The sequence below is a fragment of the Mesoplodon densirostris genome, chromosome 16 (assembly GCF_025265405.1).
Source record: "Mesoplodon densirostris isolate mMesDen1 chromosome 16, mMesDen1 primary haplotype, whole genome shotgun sequence".
Taxonomy (NCBI): Eukaryota; Metazoa; Chordata; class Mammalia; order Artiodactyla; family Ziphiidae; genus Mesoplodon; species Mesoplodon densirostris.
The window spans coordinates 26,265,703-26,284,581 of record NC_082676.1 but is presented as its reverse complement, the minus strand read 5'-3'; the positions used below and the strand labels follow the sequence as shown (position 1 = coordinate 26,284,581).

General features: G+C 47.5%; 1 protein-coding gene across 1 annotated transcript; it reads left to right on the top strand.

Annotated features, from left to right (window-relative positions):
• The first annotated feature begins 6,645 nt into the window (after nucleotides 1–6,645).
• Nucleotides 6,646–17,572, top strand: BPIFA3 (BPI fold containing family A member 3). The gene is made up of 7 exons (XM_060079088.1): nucleotides 6,646–6,769; nucleotides 12,300–12,450; nucleotides 14,316–14,423; nucleotides 15,072–15,221; nucleotides 16,434–16,518; nucleotides 16,941–17,004; nucleotides 17,538–17,572. The coding sequence occupies exons 1-7, from the start codon at nucleotides 6,646–6,648 to the stop codon at nucleotides 17,570–17,572; spliced, it is 717 nt and encodes a 238-aa protein (XP_059935071.1).
• The last annotated feature ends 1,307 nt before the right edge of the window (nucleotides 17,573–18,879 follow it).

The following is an 18,879-nucleotide window of genomic DNA, read 5'->3' as shown; positions in this document are numbered from 1 at the left end:
TTGTATATATGTTCCACATTTCTTTATCCATTCATCTGGTGATGGACATTTAGGTTGTTTCCATGTCTTGGCTATCGTGAATGGTGTTGCTATGAATATTGGTGTGCATGTATCTTTTTGAATTATAGTTTTGTCTGGGTATATGCCCAGGAGTGGGATTGCTGGATCATATGGTAATTCTATTTTTAGTTTTCTGAGGAACCCCCATACTGTTTTCCATAGTGGCTGCACCACAAGACTGCCCCCCCATTTCAGATGCCCAGTTCAAGTCCAAGTTGTTACCTGTGCTTCTAACAGACTGGCTATAAATCAGGTTCCCATGACTCCCCTCCTTGGGTCCAATTAATCTGCTAGAGTGACTCATAGAACTCAGAGAAACATTTTACTTACTAGACTAGCAGTTTATTATAAAAGTATATAACCCAGGAATGGTCAGATGGAAGAGATGCATAGGTCAAGGTATGTGGGAAGGGGTGCAAAGCTTCCATGCTCTCTCTGGGTACATCAATCACCCAGATTCACCTCCCTGTGTCTCCATGTGATGACCAACCCAGAAGCTCTGTGAATCCATCTTTTGGGGGTTTTATGGAGACTTCCTAACATAGGTGTGATTGATTAAATCATTAGTCACTGGTGATTGAACTCAACCTCCAGCCCTCCTCCCTTCCCTGAGGGGCATGTTGTGGGGTGGGACTGAAAGTTCCAACTCTCTATCACCTGGTTGGTTCCCCTGGCAACCGGCCCCCATCCTTAAGTGCTTTCCAGAAGTTGCCTCATTAACATAACAAAAGACACTTTAACTGCTCTCTTTACTTAGGAAATTCCAAGGGTTTTAGGAGCTCTGTGCCACAAACAGGGACAAAAACCAAAAATACATTTCTTATTATAAATCACAGTATCACAAGTCTCACACTGCAAAAGTGAGCTTAAGAGTAGTCCAGTGAGTTGAGGGAAATCTGTATACCAATTTCGAGGTTTCCTTCCAGTAGTACCTTCCTCTGAAGCCAGTGCACATCACTGTCAACTCCTCCCTGTAAAGGGAGGATAATATGTCCTGCACACAGTGTCATGTGATGAAGCAACTTGCCCTACATCCCACAGTCCCACACCTGGTAAGAGGTGGAGGGCTTCAGTGCGGCTCCACTGAAGAAGGCTGTGTTCCTGCAGGAAAATCTATATATCCAGATCTTTTGGGCATAAATATGGGTTGTGTGGCCTTGGGCTGGACCTTCCATCTCTTGCTCTATACTATGAGGAAAAGTGTATCTCCTTTCTGAGCCTCAGTGGTCCCATCTGTAAAATGGTTCCACATGAGTTCCGTGGCCATCCTGGACCCAAGCTCTGGGGAGATTCTCTCAGAGAATGATCCACAACCAACCCTCTCTGCCCTGCTTCCCCACAGGTACCTGACCCAAGGAGCTGAAGGTCTCTGGCCTCTTCATTCTCCTCTGTGGGCTGCTTGCTTTATCCTCTGCTCAAGAAGTCCTGTCCGTAGTTTCTTCCTGGATCACCGATGGTGAGGCTGTCCAGCCTTGGGTCATGCCTGGTCTTGTCAGACCCATACACAGGTGTGTGTCCTTGGGCAAGTGACCCCATCTCTCTGTCTCAGGCTTTGCATCTGTGAAATGGGGCAGTAACAATGCAAGCCTCGAGGGTTATTGGGAGGATCGATTAATTAATTTCATTAACCTACAAAGAATGCTTAGAGCAGAGGCTGGCCCACAGTCAGGCTCGATGAGTCTGCTCTCCTTGCAATGCCTGTGGGGGCTGTGGGCTGGTGTTGGGGGGCAGAGTGGGGTGTGGGATGGGGAGGTTGATGGGGAATGAGTCACAGCTCCTCTGATGTTCCTCCTGTGGGCCTGGCTGCCTGGCTCCTGCCCCAGCCCCACCTCACCCAGCTGGGTGACTTTAGGGAATTTACCCAACCTCTCTGTGCCTCTGCAAAGGAAGGCCAATAATAACGGTACCTAGCTCAGAGGGCTGGGGAGGATTAAATAAACGATTACAAGCAAAGCGCTTAGACTGCCCCTCAAGCACAGTTAACGCTCAACAAATGTTTACTAGTATCATCACTCTTATTTCAGCTAAGGGGGCCTCGTGCTCCATGTACAGCGGGATTGCCCAGAAGCTTATTCCCAGGTCCCACTTCCAGGAAGACTCTGACTCCATTGCTCAGGGGTGGCCTAGGAATCTGCATTTTACAAGCATCACCCATTCCCCCCAAAAGTACTACAATGCTCCCAGAAACCCAAGCTCTTCCACTTTCCTGTCCCCCTCTCCAGGCCACCCCAGAACCCAGAAGAGCCACCATCATCATCTTTTATCAAACCTAATATTCCACTCAGAAAGAGCCCTACCCCCACTTTTAGGGAAATTTGACTTTGGGTTAAAGTTCCAGTGTCCAGTCTTCCATGACTGTAAAATGTGTACATTTCTACCAAGAATGGGATACATGAATAACAGATCCTGTTCCTTAGATGAGTGATTCTCAGTGAATGGACTAAGCCAGGCTGTCCCAGACCCTACTGATTCGGGTGCAGGAATCTGCATGTTACTCACCCACTCTACTGCCCCCTGGAGTGTGAGGACCTCTGCTTTGGGGAACCTAGAGCTGCCTTAGAGCCCAAGGAGAGGAGGAAGTGGCCACTCCCAATGGCCATGGGAGGACGCTCATGAACAAAAGCCTGTACAACCCTCGTTTTGCTAGGGGAGGCGGCTGTCTCCTTACATCCCTGGGTGTCCCTCCCTGGAGCCATGGACGTGAGCCAGAGCCTCTTCGGGGCACATGGCCACTGACTTCTCACCCCAGGTCCCATCCACACCTAGTTCCTTTGTTCCTCCAACCTGCTGAGCCTTTCCCCACCCCAGGGACTTTCCCTGTGGTTCCACCTGCCAGGTGTGCCCTCCTACACCTGCACCCAAGGCCAGCTCCGTCTCCTCCTCCTGGGCCCAGCTCAGATGTCACCTCTCTGGAAACCTTCCCTAACTCTTTTCTAAAGTGGCCTCCCTGCAATTCCCAATTTCACTTTGCTTTTTCCCCCCTCAATACAATTGGTAATTATTTCACGTATTGTTCATCTTTTGTTCTCATTGTCTCCAGACTATAAGCTGCTGCTGAAGCAGGGATTCTGTTGTTGCCCAGAGCCAAGCACAGTGCCTGGCACATCGTGGCCCACAGGGGATATTGGTTGACTGGACAAGTGAATGGTCCTCCAAGTCAAACTCCTGGAAAGCCAATTACCCAGAGGAGCAGGGGTTTTGGCCAGTGTGAGTGGGCACATCTTAAGAGGACCACAGAAATCCTGCTACTGTGAGTAACATTTTTAAACCAGGTACATATATGTTTATCATCACAAACCCAAGTTTTCATCAATTTTCAAAATGCCTCCCAAAAACGTAAAGAAGCTTGTTCTAAGGTAAGTTCTTTGAAATAGTACAGGAGATTGCTAATGGGTAAGGTTTGGGGGTGTCTAGCATCTCCCTCTCCCAAAGGAAATAGCATCTCACAGCTCTGGGGTGGCAGCCCCTCAGGCTCATGTCCCCTCATGTGTGGTTGGAGGGTGCAATGTGATCCCACACGGAGCAGGCTTAGCAAAGTGAATGAGGCCACCAGGTAAATATCGGCATCACCAACCTGAGAAGTAGCTTCTTACGCAGGGCAGAGCATCCCTCCAGGGGCCTCCTCCCTGGGAGCACCCGTGGGGGACTGGGCCGGGAAAACACCCAGCTGACTTATAGGCTTTCTTTTAAATAGCTGCTCAAGCTCTACCTCCTCAGGGACGTCTTTTCTCTGCTTACCCTGCTCCCCAACTATCAGGTCTCCCCTCACTGAGCCCTTGCTGACCTCCCCCGGCCCCCCACCTCTGCTCCGCAGCAGAGCCGTGCTTCATAACCACATGCTCCTGGCGGGGAGAGATGCAGACTGTCAGTCTCCCCAGCACGTGTGAGCTCCAGGAGGACGAGGAACCTGCCTGGCTGCTCAGAGCCCATGGTGCCTGACACTTAGCACTCACTGTCTTTAGCTGCTTTATTTGTTTTTTGGGTTTTTTTTTTTTTTTTTTTTTTTTTTTTTTTGCTGCATTGGGTCTTCGTTGCGGTGCGTGGGCTTCTCATTGCAGTGGCTTCTCTTGTTGTGGAGCACGGGGCTCTAGGCGCGCGGGCTTCAGTAGTTGTGGCATGCGGGCTCAGTAGCTGTGGCTCGTGGGCTCTAGAGAGCAGGCTCAGTAGTTGTGGCGCACGGGCTTAGCTGCTCTGCGACATGTAGGATCTTCCCAGACCAGGGCTCGAACCCGTGTCCCCTGCCTTGGCAGGCGGATTCTTCACCACTGGGCCACCAGGGAAGTCCCACCCTATTTGTTTGTTGAATGAACAAGAGCAAAGCCCACCATCTGATCGGACGTCTGCAGGCTCCCTCCTGCAAGTGCCTCCAGGCACTGAACCATCACAGCACCCCCAGTTGTAATTCCTGCTAGAATTGCCAAACAGTTGTACACTCATTTGCGGACGTGCTCAGGAGAGGTGGCTCCTTGACAGGTTGTGCACTTTCAGCGTCCTGGGCACCATCTCTAGGCTAATCATACTTGGTGTCGTTCACTCCACCAGCTTCCCTGGTTTACAGGTAATGAAGCTGAGGCTCAGAGAGGTGAGAGTGACGATGACAGCAATCATAGCAACAAGGTATTTGAGCATTGCTGTGCATGATTCTCTTTAAGTCTCATTACAGCCCCACACTATTATCCAGACTCAGGGTGCAAATCCTGGCTTTCCCTCCTGAGTCTGCCAGGAGGGAAAGCCAGGATTTGCACCCTGGTCTGTGTGACTCAGAAACCCATGCTCTTAACCGCGTGTGATTATGCATTAAGCTGGCTTCAAATCCGGGGCTCACCCCTGAGCAGTGCTTCCTGCTCCCTTGTCATGCACCAGACCCAGAACTCTACACCCTACACGTCATCATTTCTTTACACTCAGTGGCCCTGACAACCACAGCCTGTGATGAGGTGGGGCTGACAACCCCACCACCCCCAGTTCAGCTCTCCAAAGAGCCAAGGACAACAGTGACCACTCTTCTCTAATTTTCTTGACAAAAAAAGTAACAAAATCCCAACTGGTTACACAAGACCAGGAAGACTAGAAAAGTACATTTAAAGTAATTGATATTCTACAAACATCCCCAAGTGGGGCATGAACACTGAGAGAGGACCTCAGATCAGGAAAGCCATCACCCTGAACTAATGCTTTTGATTTACGAGACCAGAAGTGAAGTGTCCAAGGATGGCCCGGGGCTTCTGGGAAATTCGCACAGGACCCTGCATGCCCCCTGCATCTTGGGGGGAGAGGACGAGAAGGGGAAAGAGCCTTTGTCTCAGAGCTCAAGGCAGCTGAATTGTCGGTCCCAGACTTCCAAGGCCTGTGCAGCTGCAGGAGATCAGAGGAGGGACAGAGTGAGGTCAGAGAGGACACCAGAGACCCTGCAGGCTCTGAGAGGCATTGCACAGATTTCAGCTTTCGCTCTGTGTGCAACGGGAAATTTTGGAGGGTTTTGAGCAAAGGAGTGCCATGGTCTGATTTATGTCTTAAAATGATTTCTCAGGCAGCTGTATGCAAAAGAGATTGTAGTTGGGCCAGGGAAGGAGCTGGGACACCAGGTAGGACATCCCTGCAATAACTCAGGCCAAGATGATGGCAGCTGAGGAGGAGTGGTTAGATGTGGTCAGATCCTGGAAGTGTTGACAGGACTTCCTGGCAGATGGGTCATGGGAGATGAGGAAAGAGGAGTGAGTCAAGGGGGACTCCAAGGGCTGTGGTTGGAGCAACTGGATGGATTGGGATGCCATGTCTTGAGATGGTGAGGAGAGGGGATTTGAACTGAATTCTTAATGACCCTCCAACCCAGAGCAACAAGATAAACCTAACGCTTTGGCTTCAAGGCTCTCTGTCCCCTCCTTGTAAATCTTATCCACAAAACATCCATCCATCCAATTATTCATTCATTCATTTGTATCACTTAATAAACATCACTGGTAACTGCCATGTGGTAAACATGGGAGGCACTGGACACAGGAGGATTAATTAAATTCACACCCTGCGCTCCAGAAACATATAATTTAGTGGGGGGATTCAGAGGCCATCCATCCTCACTATTTTATGTATTCAGTCATCTGGTCCCTCAACAATCATCAGCACTTAATTTCTCACAAGCAAGCATTGCGATAGGCATTGCAGATGATCCTGCCCTTAAGAAAGTTCTAGGCCAATTGGAAAGCCTGAGATTAACCATCCTTGCCCATTCATTCATTCATTCATTCACTGAAGAGTCACCAACATCCACCCTGTGCTGGTCTGGGAGAGGTTTCCCACTGGATGACCCAACAGTGGGGTCTACTGGGTGTCTCTAAGCAACAAGGCTTCCATCTGGATCCCTGGCCTCCCCACAGGGTTCCACCTGCTGCCCTCACCATGTGATGAAACCCCAGTGGCAGCTGCCAGTGCGCATCACGACATGTCCCCACAGCATGCTGGGGGCTAAGCCCGGTGTCGTCTTCTTACAGAAAACCATAAGTCCATCCATCCGGGTGGCCACCCTTGCAGCCATCCACATGGGTACCATCTGACCTTTCTTAATACCCACAGGTCCAAGAACCCAAGATGCATTCACTCTGGAGGCTCCTGGTCCTCCTCAGCTTGCTGGCCTTGCCCTTGGCACTACAGAAGCAGCACTGGCCTGGCCTGGCCAAGACCCACACAGACAACAAATCGGGTCTGGCAAGAAGTAAGTTAAGCCCATGCTCTGCCCGCTATCACAGGGAGGGTAGGGAAAGCATTAACTTGACCCCACCACTGACTTGCTAGATGACCTGGAATTGGTCACTTACCCTCTTCTCTTCCTTTTTTCTTAGACCTGAAGTACACAGAATTGAGTTTGAGTTGATCATATGCCTATTCCTAGCACATCATCATTATCATGAACCATGGCAAGACCCCTCTTGTGCTTTATTTTATGTTATTTTCCTCTTGACCTCTTATTCTCACTCCCATTCCCCTCTTCCTTGGCAGGCACTGCAGCTTGTTTAATATAGGTGTTGGCTTTTTTGGGGTGGTGGTGCACAGCTTGTGGGATCTTAGTTCCCTGACCAAGGATTGAAGTCGGGCCCCCGCAGTGGAAGCACAGAGTCCTAACCACTGGAAAGCCAGGAAATTCCCTAATATATGTGTTTTTAAATGCCCATATCCTTGTAAAACATACAGTGTTTTGATTTACATAAATGGTAATGCCATATAGATTTCTTTTTTTTTTTTTTTTTTACTGTTTTCACTGGACACCGTGCTGTTGACATCTGTTGCTTCAGACTTGTGCAGAAAAGTCCATGAAATACATCCACTTCATCATCACTTGGCCATTTCCTTAGGGATGAACACTTGAGTTGTCTCTAACTCCCCACTATTATAAACTACACGGCGATGAACATTCGCACGTGTCCTTCTTAGAACGTATGGGAGAATTTCCCTGGGTTATACCCTGAAGGGAGATGGCTGGGCTCTAAGGCAGGTGCAAACTGAATTTAACTGAAGACTGCCAGATTGCTTTCTAGGATGGCTGTGCAGGTCTACACCCATTCCAGTAACAAACAAGCATACCTGTATCCCTTGTTTCCCAAAACTGGATAGAATCCACTGGTTTTACCCTCCTTGGGCTGCCACAGCAAGATACCACAGACCAGGTGGCTTGAACAACAGACATTTATTTTCTCACAGCTCTGAAGGCTGGAAGTTCAAGATCAAGTTGCCCACAGGGTTGGTTTCTTGTGAAACCTCTCTTCCTGGCTTGTAGATGGCCACCTTCTCACTGTGTCCTTCTGTGTGTGTACAGAGGGTGAGTGAGCACGTTCTGGTGTCTCTTCCTCTTCTTATAAGGACGCCAGTCCCATCGGATTAAGGCCCCACCCTTATGACCTGATTCAATGTTAACTCCTCCTTCAAGGCCCCATCTCCAAATACAGTCACATTGGAGATTAAGGCTTCACTATATTGATTTGGGGCGGGGGGGAGCACAATTTAGTACATAACAGCATCTTTCTAATTGTTTGCCAGTCTGATGTGTGTTTGAGTGATATCTAATTGTTTTAGTTTGACTATCTGATTAGTGAGAAGCTTGAGCAACACGTCTTAATTCTGTTAGCCATTTTGACTTCTTTGAATTCCCTGTTCTTATCTTTTGCCCATTTTTCTGTTTGCTTTCCAATTTTTTTAATCCTCTTTGATTTGAGAAGATGTTCATTTATTCTTGACATTTGTCCCTTGTCAGGTCTAAACATTGCTAACGTTTCTCCCAAACTGTCACCTATTAACTTTGTTTGTAGACACTTCATTGAACAGGAATATTTTCAAACTCATCAACATTTCATCTTATGGTTTATATTTGATGAGTCTTAAGCCCTTGTCTCTACCCTGTTTTTTCTAACAGCTTTACACTTTCACATTTCACATATAGGATTTTAATCCATTTGGAGGCCATCTTTATGTATGTTTACATCTGTAAATTAGAGATTCAGCTTCACTTCTCTCCTTATGAGTCCATTCAACCTACCTACTAAATGGTCAAGTTTCCAAACACATGGATTCCCTTTTGAGTTCTGTGTTCTGTGTCTGTGTAACTGTTTCTGTACCCAAAACATAACATTTTAAATACTACATCTTTGTAAAATGCCATTTTATCTGATAGAACTTTCTTCTTCCAAATGAATCTTAGACTGTGTTGAGTTCCTTAAAAAAGAGAAAAAAATCTTCTGGAAATTTAATTAAGGTTTCACTGAATTTGTTTATTAACTTAATGACAATTGACATTTTTGCAGTATTATGTTAGGCAATTACAAAAGTAGTATATCTTTCAATTTATTCAGGTTATATTTTAGATCCCTTAATAGAATTTTAAATTTATATAAATGACTTAAGTATGTTTTGTTAAATTGATTCCTAGAGAATTTATGGGTTTTGTTGCCACAGTAAATATTGCCTAATTTTCTGTTATATTTTCTAGTTGGTATTGCTGGTACAGATGAGAGGAAAGCTGTTGATTTTTAAAAATTAATCTGCTATCCAAAAGTCTTACTGACCGCTTATTAGTTCTATTTATTAGTCTTATTTATTCTGTTCAATTTTCTATCTAGAGGATTATATCATCTGCAAATAGTGACAGTCTTATCTTTTCTCTTCTAAACCTTATAGTTCTTGTGCCTTTTTCTTATCTTGCACTATAGCCAAGGCCTCCTATAGGAATGGGAATATATCTAGAATTAACCACTTAGTATATTTCTGTAGGTTTTTGGGATATAGTTTTTATCATGTTAAGAAAGTCCCCTTATATTTCTAGTTTCCTAAATTTTTCTTAATCATAAATCAGTATTGGGCCTTAACAAATGTTTTTCTGCATCTAAAAATTCATCCATCTTTTTCTTCTACTCTGTTAATGTGATAAACTGTATTAATAGATTTTCTTATGTTGAACTCATCCTAGCATTTCTGGAATAAATATGATATTTTTATAACATACTATAATTATCTGTTTATAATCTGCTATTATTGTATTATTTTTATAATGTACTTTATTATTTTTATAATGTATTATTTTTATAATATACATTAATGTATTTATAATGTATCAAACTAAAATTTATATTTTATAATGCAATATGACATTTTTATAACGTACTATTAGCTATTAGATTTGTTAGCTAGTAATTTATTTAGGATCTGAGCAAATTTTTCATACATAAAATTGATGTGTAATATCTTTTCCTTGTACTGTTCTTGAAGCAAGTTGTACCAGCCTCATAAAATGAATTTTGCATCTTCTTCTTCTATTTTCTTTCACAATTACCTTTTCATAAAGTTGGGTAAAAGTCTTCCATAAAACCATCTAGATCAAAACTTTTGGGGAATGAGATCACCTGTTTCTATTTCTTAATGGTTTTAAGTTATCAGTGTTTTCCATTTCCCCTCATCATGACTTGGCATTTTATGGTTTGCCATAAAGGTATGCATTGCATTTAGGTTATCAAATATATTCACATGTGGTTGTGGCTCCAGGTATCCTCATTTGTACGATAGGTGCGGTTAGAATGCTGTTTCATGGGGCTGCTTTTGAGACTTAAATGAAGGCATGTATGTGCAAAGTGTTTTTCAACTGTGAAAATGTTTATCTCTACAACCACTTCTCACGTATCTGTTACGGTGTTACAGAAAACCCAAGTCAATCTGGTTTAAACAATAAAAAAAAATATTTCACACAACTGAAAGTCATAGGTAGGGCAAGCTCCGGGTTTGGTTCAATCAGCAGCTCAAAGCTGCCAACCAGAACTGAATTTCATCCTTTTTTAGCTCTGTTATCATCATGGTTTCATCCGCAGGCTGCTGGTTCACAGTGTGATAGGAAAATGGTGGCCAGTGGCCATTGGAGCTATAGGCTGTCTTGTTCCTTTCCAGTAGGAGAAAGAGAAAGAAACCTTCCCCTCAAACATGAAGCATAGGGTCTTCTGTTTAGTCTGATAGAACCAACTTGGATCATATGCAAACTTTGTACCTGTAAGAGTCACCATGCAATGATAATCAACAACCTCATCTGGACCAGGAATTGAAAAGTGTCTGAATCAAAACAGGGGTCAGATGGGAAGAATAGGATGAATGGGTGGATGGGAGAGTGGGTGGATAAGAGGATGGATGGGAGGATGTATGGATGAGTGGATGGATGGATGGGAGAGTGGATGGGTAGATGGATGGATTGATGGATGGATATTGGATAAACAGATAGATGGAGAATAGATGGGAGGATGGATGGATGGATGGATATTGGATAGACAGATAGATGGAGAATAGATGGGAGGATGGATGGATGGACGGATGGATGGATGGATGGATACTGGACTGACAACTACTAGTGTCTGCTGCTCACAAATTCCCAAGTGCTACTATCATCATTAACCAAGAACTACTAAGAGTTCTAGGCATACCTATAGTTTCACTCCATCCTTGAAACTATTTCTTTACTGTATGTTCTCCTACTAGATAGAAAAATGGTTTGTGTGTTTAGTGCCCAGTACTGGGCCTGATACCCAGTAGATGCTCAGTAAATATCCTTTGGCTAAATGTCTCAATATTCCTAGTAAGTATCCTATGAGATGGGTATTATTACTGCCCTATTACACAGATGAGGAAATCAAGACTCAGGGAGTTGGCAGAGCTAGGATTTGAACCCAGATCTATGACCCCAGAGACACTTTTTTTTTTTTTTTAATTTTTTTTTTTTTTGGCTGCATTGGGTCTTTGTTGCTGTGCGCAGGCTTTCTCTAGTTGCGGTGAGCCGGGACTACTCTTTGTCCCGGTGCGCGGGCTTCTCATTGCGGCGGCTTCCCCTGTTGCGGAGCACGGGCTCTGGGTGCACGGGCTTCAGTAGTTGTGGTGCACAGGCCTAGCTGCTCGGCGGCATGTGGGATCTTCCTGGACCGGGGCTCGAACCCGTGTCCCCTGCATTGGTGGGCGGACTTCCAGCCACTGCGCCACCAGGGAAGCCCCAGAGACACTTTCTTGTTTCTAGGCAGCAGAAACATGGGGTGCTGAAAGGGGGTCTGGGGGCTGGCCCGGGAGGATACGGGTGAGGTGTGACAATGGCTTCTGTGGCTCAGCAGTAATACATAGTTCTCAGTGTGGGGCCTGAACACCTAGAGGGTTTAGTCAGTGCAATAAATGTGTCCTGAGGTGAGCTCTGAGGTTTGTCAGAACTGGGCTCCCAATCTGGGCAGCTGGGGTCTAGGGCCCAGAGAGTTAGGACTTCACGCAAGTCAATAGCTTTTCAAATTTCCCTCCTTTTTGGAATTCATTCTTTTCCGCTGGTAGCTCCACCCAGCCCTGCAGTTTATTCCGAGCATGGTGGGGAGGATTTCCATTTATTCTCTCCTTATTTGCCCACCTTTTTTTCTCTTGAACCAACATTTACTGTGATCTAGATCCTGCACGTTAGGCTCTGTGTTCCAGATTCAGAGATACAGCACTGGGCAGATTTTCAACCATAATATCTCTCTTGAGCAGCTATTGCCTGCCAGACCCTCTGGAGGTGTGTCACACCAGCACTGCAAAGCATCATTTCACGGATGAAGAATGTGGATCTCAGTGTTGGGGGCAGGGGGATGACACACCAATCACTCAGCAAGAAGCCGGTGTGCCAGCCTGCAACCTGGGCCTCCTGGCTCCAAACCCCCCACCTTTGCCAGGACATCGTGCAATGCCACTGGTCCCATATCCATTTCCAGTTATTGCCCAGGGCCTCATGAAGCGCAATACAGAGCGCCGAATCCAGAACATCCGCTTCCTGGACAGTCTGAATGCCTCCAGGCAGATGGCCTCGGGGATGGTGGGATGGCTAATTGACAGCATGAGTCTTCAGCAGCATCAAGAAGGCAGGTGAGATCCTGAGCCCCATCACTGGCCCTGGGACTCCTGATAAAGCTCTGAGTAAGAGGGCAGAGCTTGAGGGCATGGCAGTACAAGGCCTGTGAAGAGGAAAGGAGGGAGGATTGGAAGGAGATGTCAGACCCAACACAAGGATGAGTAGGGGACCCGGTACAAAGGGTCTCTGGGAGAGGCAGCACAGCAGAATCATTAAAGGTGAAGGTTTGGGAGCAAAAGTTTCTGCATTTAAATCCTGACTCTGCCACCAACTTTGGGGAGATTGCTGGGCCACTCTGGTCTCATCTATAAAATGGGTACCCAAAGCACAGCCTGGATAAACACCTGGGGTGCCCATGGAAACCAGGACTAGAGTCAGACATTTGAACCCCACTCTTGCTTGAAAGCTGTGTGACTCTGGGCAAGGCATTTGAGCTCCCTGAGCTTCAGCCTTGAGTCCTCCTCAAGGAAATGGGTGTAATGATCCCTGCGTCCTGGGGCTGTTACGAGCTTTCCCTGTGGCACATAGTGGATGCATAGCCATTGGTATAATTAGCCTCGCCGAACTGGGCCTGTCCTCCACCTCCATTTTCCCCCCTTCCTCTCAATGGATGCAGGCCTCCCCAGCTGCCTGGTCTCAAAGCTGCTCAAATGTAACACCATGATCCCAGCCTGCTGTGCCCTTGACCTACCTCCTCTCTGATTTGAATCCCTCATTCCCTCCATTTTAATGAGCGCCAGTACTCACCAGCAGGGTTTCCCTTGCTGTGTGCAGCCACAATCACTTGCCTTCATTCATTCCTTTAACAATTGTTACAGTTATTCATTGAGCGCCTACTGTGTACCAGCACCTGGGCTGGGTACTGGGAATACAGCTCTACATAGAGCTACAGTCCCTGCCCTTTTGGATCTTACATCCTAGTTAGTGAGATAGGCCACAAAAGTAAATAACTAATTTCAGATGGAGGGATATAACATGAAGACAAATTTAGCCAGGTCAGGGGTGAGAGTGAGAGGGCTGATTGGGGGACCTTCCTAACCCTTAAGTAGAAATATGAATGAAGAGAAGGAGGTAAGTGACATGAGGTCATGGGGGCGCAGTGAGTGCAAAGGCCCTGAGGTAGGAAGGAGATTGATGCATTTGAGGAAGAGGAAAAGTCCTGTGTGGCTGGGTGAGCAAGGGGAGGGTGGTAGGAGACGGGGCTGCAGAGGCAGGTGAGGCCAGACCCTGCAGATCTGAGGGGCTGTGATGTGGAGTTCAGATTTTATTGCAAGAGCAGTGAGAAACCAGTGGAGAACACTGAGTGACAGGGGAGTGTTAAGGCCCCTCTGGCTGCCACATGGAGATGGTTTGTGGAGAGTCCAAGATCGTGGCCTGGAGCCCAGAGAGAAACTAGAGCATCTCCAGGCAAGAAGTGATGGTGACCTGGACCAGACGAAAGCAACAGAGTAATGGGAAGTGCTGCATTTCAGGATATATTTTGCAAGCAGAGCCAACATGATTTGCTAATGAGTGGAATGTGGTGGTGAGGGATGGAGAGAAGTTGAAGACAGCTCCCATGGTTTGGGTCTGGGCCCCTGGGCAGGTGGTGGGGCTATCCACTGAGAGTGGGAGGCTGGCTCTGAGAACGGGCCCAGGAGCTGGGTCTGCAGCTGGCTGTGGGTTTCACAAGTCAGTTGTGTGGAGCTGTTCAGGGGCGCTCGGGGACAGCTTGTAACCCCAGGGCTCCTGCAGGGAGCTCTTGCCCTCAGAGCATCTGTAAAAGGATCTGACTCCAAATCTGACTGCTAGGAGACAGGCCAGCCTTGTCTGTAACGCCCAAAGCCTAAGGTCTGAGGCCCTTCACCCTTGCGGGGGTCTTTGCTCTTTCCTTGTGCAGCGCCAACATCACCAACATTCAGCTGGACTATGGCGGGATCCGGATGTCTTTCCATAAGGAGTGGTTCTTGGCAAACATCTCACTTGAATTTGACATTGACTCGAGACTGTAAGTCATGCAGAAGCGGGGCCTGAAGGGCACTGTTCCTCTTCACTGGGAACCTGGGAGTGGGGGGAGGAAGGGCGGATTTTGGCAATTTGGGGAACCCAGATCTTTCTGCTGCAAACTGGTTTCAATTCCTGGTTTCCGAACTCACTTGCTGTGTGACCTTGGGCAAGTCACTTCACTTCTCTGAGCCTTGGTTTCTGCAGCTGAAATGTGGATGGCGATCATTGGTCAGTGGAAGCAGGTTGCTCATTTAAACCTATGTGAGTTCCCTACAATGATTTTTAAAAAGAGAAACAGTTTAATGATCGCATCACCCTTCCCTCCTCCGGTTTAGACTACCCTTTAACATCTACTGCCTCTGGGAGGGCTCCACTAAATGGTAAAGGTTTTTAGAATAAGATTAACTCTCAATTTCTGAATTTCCGAAGGCCCCCTAATCTGGTCCATTTCAAGGATGTTCAGAAGGCACTCTGGCTAGTAATGTTTTTCTCCTTAATGGCTGACCACAGAATTTAACATCCAGGCAACGTGGAGCCCCACTGTGCTGGTGTGTTGAAAGAGCCACTCTCCAGTGTTGGCTGCTTCCTCCTCCTTCTATTCTTTCTCTGTCTCCTGCCCCTCCCCCCTCCTCCTCTCTCTCGTCCCCAGGCCCTTCAATAACCAGATCATAAAGGCACACGCACGCATGAACCTCGCTGTGGAGTTCCGGCTGGAGAAAGATGAGTTTGGCCGGAGGGATCTGGTGATAGGCAACTGCTGCGTGGAGCCCAGCAGCGTCCGCATGACTGTCCTCACTGAGTAAGATCCCAGCCGCCCCTCCCCAGGGCTGGGCCCCTTCCTGACTGGCCCTGGCTGCAGCCGCAGGTCTCCACCAGCTCCTGGGTGAGCCCCAAACAGATCTCACCCAGGACCTTCCCCAGGATCTGTTCCTCCTCCTGCATCCCCATCCCAGAGATGGCCCTGCCACCCTCCCAGAAGCCAGACTCCTCCTCTGCCTCACTCCCCACAGCCCATCTTCCACAGGTCCCATCAATGACCTCCTGGCAACCCTCCCCTGCTCCCTTTCTCTCCATCCCCACAGCCACTGACTGGGCTCATAGTCCACTTCCTGGACCATTGTGGGAACCTCCTCCAACTCTCCCTGACTCAGACCTCACCGCTTTCACTCTCTTCTACCCCTGCAGCAGAAATCACTTTCTAGCCCAGAAATCTAACCATGTAACCCAGCCCCTGCTCCAGACACTCCAATGGTTCTCCAGTGCCCTCTGGATGAAGAGCAAACTCCTGGATGTCACTCAAGGCCCTACTTGTCCTGTCCCCTACTCCACTCTGCAGCCTTTTGCCCTCAAGTCTCTCTGAAGAACCCCCCCTCCATCAATATACCGTACATTTTCATACCACCGTGCCTTTGCACATGCTGATCCTTATGCTTGGATGCCCCTCCTTCGTTCTTTAAAGCTCTTCCTCATCACTCATTCATTCAACAAATATTTGCTGAGAACCTACTATGTGCTAGGCACAACATGCTTGATGCTAAGGATACAGTAGTGAACAAGATAGAAAAAAATAGACTTAAATAAAGATCTGTAGACTAGATGACTAAGTGTGTCAACCCCAACAGACTGAGTCCCTCAAGGGCAAGATTTGTGTCTGATCTCTCTCTGTAATTCCAGAATGCTGAAAGCAACTAGGTCATCAGTGGATATCCATTCATTTATTCATCAGACATTCACTGAATGCCTAGATCATGCCGGACATCCACGAAGAAGACTGTGGACTGTAGTTACTGACCTGGTTCTAATCTAATCAGCACTTAACTAGCTGTGTGACCTTGGGCAAGGCACATCACCTCTCTGAGCTGCGCCTTTGACTATTGCTTACAATGATGCCTCTCATGTAGGGCTCTCTGAGGATTAAATGGCTGTGTGAGATGTTCTCCACACACAGCACCTGACATTAGTATTGTCTGTATTTATCTGTTCTGTTCTGTATATCTATCTCTCTTTCTAGAGATATCCCACCAAAGATGAAACATTTTTTCCACAACCTCAGAGACAACCTGGAAAAAGTTTTCCCACACCTGATAGAAAGTCAGGTAAGTTTCAGAAAAGTAGTTTCACCTTGGGCATCCTTGAGTCCAAGGGTCAGGGCATATATATTGGCATTTCAGCAAAGAATTGGGCTTTAGAACCTGAGAAATCTCAAATTAAGATGTTCAATTTTGCCATCTACTGACAGTGTGTCCTTGGGCAAGTGACTTAACCTCCCTGAGCCTCAGTTTCCCCATCTGTAACATGGGAACCGTCACAGTCCCCATTTCACAGAGAGCCACAAGGATTCAGGGGGGCAAAGCACAGAAGTACTGTGTATAGCACCTGGTGGGTAGTTGGCGTTCAGTACAAGGGAGCCACACTTGCCATGACTCCTTGTGGAAATCCCGTGGATTCCAGCCACAGCCCCTCCAGTTTTCTTTTCCCGCTCCCTGGTCTGACCTTCCTCTCTGTGTTGGTGGCTCAGGAATGTCCTCTGATCGATGAAATCCTCAGGCAGCTGGATGTGAAACTGTTGAAAAGCCTCATGGGTGAGTGAGCACCTGTGTCCCTCCGGGGGGAGGACTCAGGACGGGCAAATGGCCAGAAGAGGTGCCCCCACTGAAGCTCTCACTGAGGCCTGCTGAGGGGTGTCTGCATGTGCTCCGAGGACACTCAGAGGTGACCATATGACCATGACCTTCACTATCCCCCGAGAGAGCCGGGACAGCAGAGGGCACCCCTACCGAGCAGGTTGTGCCCCGCCAATTCACCCAAACCTCCAGGTTACCAGAGCTTCTCCCAAGGTCTCCACTCAACCCTTTAGGGAGCACTGCCCTCCCACACACCCAAGCCCACCCCCATCCCAGTTGCAGATAAACAGATATAGTCCCTGCCTTCAGGGAGCTCACAGTGAGTGGAAAACACAAGAACTGAATAATTAGATACCATTTTAAGAGTTTTAATGTGAATGTTCCCGGCACCAGGCCTTGGTCAGCATGGATGGATGAGTGACCCCTTCGGTGTGGACCTGGGGGTCAGAGGGCAGACACCTGGTGACTGATTCTGCCTCTTCTCCTTACAGAGCAGGCCATTGCTCATGAACTCAACCAACTTTGAGTCCAGCCAGCCTTTCACGAGCCAGACTTGAGCACCCCCTAGCTGCCCACTGATAATCAGAAGGAGATTCCAGATTTGGAGACCACAAGTCTCCCTCAGAGTGGGGCTTCCGATGTCCCACTTTTACCACAGGCCCTGTGGACATCCTGTCCTCTTCCACAATAAACTCTAGTTCTGAAGGGTACAGAGGTCCTTCTGCCTGGGCCCTGAGGTTTGAGTTCCAAAAATCAGACCTGATGAAGGCCCATCCTGAGACTTGACTGATGGCTGATAAGGTCCATCCCAAACCCAGGATATGCCTGGGTTTGCTCATCAGCCCAGAAATGCCAGAGAAAACACTTTTTCTTTTCCTGTAATTTGCAGCCGATAGCCCATCCATGGATGTGTTCATCAATGTGGGGAGGGCCCTGTTGAGAGTTCCCATCCCCTTGTTCATTCAACCCATGTTTATTGAGCACCTGATATGTGCCCAGAACCTTGCTGGGCTCCAAGGGGGTGAAGAAGAACGGTGACAGAGTGGTAAAGTATAAACACTGGCACCAAACAGATCTGAGTTCAAATTTGATTCAGCCCAACGAGAAGTTCCAGGAGGGTATAAACATGTGTATCATGGTGACCAATGACCCTCCAGCCCCCAGCACAGGCCTGACACCAAGTGTGTGCTCAGCAAATACCCAGAGTTAAATAATGGGTGAGTCCTCGTCTTATGATTCCCTAACTGTATCAGGGACAAGGCATTTTACCTTTTGGTCTCCCTCCCCTGCAAAGTGGGAATAGAAATCTTACGTGATGTGGAGCAGCAGGGGCCTCACACTGCTGGAGCGAGATAAGTCGCATCTCTACTTTGTAAAACTCATGGCAACATCCCCTGAAGGGCAATATATTCCTCCCTCTGACCCACAGTCCCGATCCTAGGTACAGAAATACATGCACATGGGCACCGCAAGACGTGTCCAAGATTGCTCATAGACCCATAGTCATAATAGCCCCAGAGTGAAAACTCCCTAAATGCCCATGAAAAGAATGGGTAAATAGAGTTGGTAAATACCTTGTGGGATAGTCACCAGTGGAATGCTCTACAGTAATGAAAATAACCTACACCCACACAACCACGTGGATGGATCTCACACACCTAACAAAGCCAGGCCCCGAAACACACATCTCCCATCTATATGAGGCTCAAACACAGCAAACCTAATCCGTGCTGTCAGAGGTCAGGATGGTGGTTACCCTCAGGGAGAGGGTTAGTGACTGGAAGTAGTAGGAGGGCCTTCTGGAGGGCTAGTAACACTCTGTTTCTTGATCTG

What these genes read in the sequence shown, in the direction of transcription:
- BPIFA3 (XM_060079088.1), top strand. Translation starts at nt 6,646, where the DNA reads ATGCATTCACTCTGGAGGCTCCTGGTCCTCCTCAGCTTGCTGGCCTTG. An exon ending in CGCATGACTGTCCTCACTGA is followed by an intron (nt 15,222 to 16,433) that starts GTAAGATCCCAG and finishes CTCTCTTTCTAG; the next exon opens with AGATATCCCACCAAAGATGA. An exon ending in ACTGTTGAAAAGCCTCATGG is followed by an intron (nt 17,005 to 17,537) that starts GTGAGTGAGCAC and finishes TTCTCCTTACAG; the next exon opens with AGCAGGCCATTGCTCATGAA.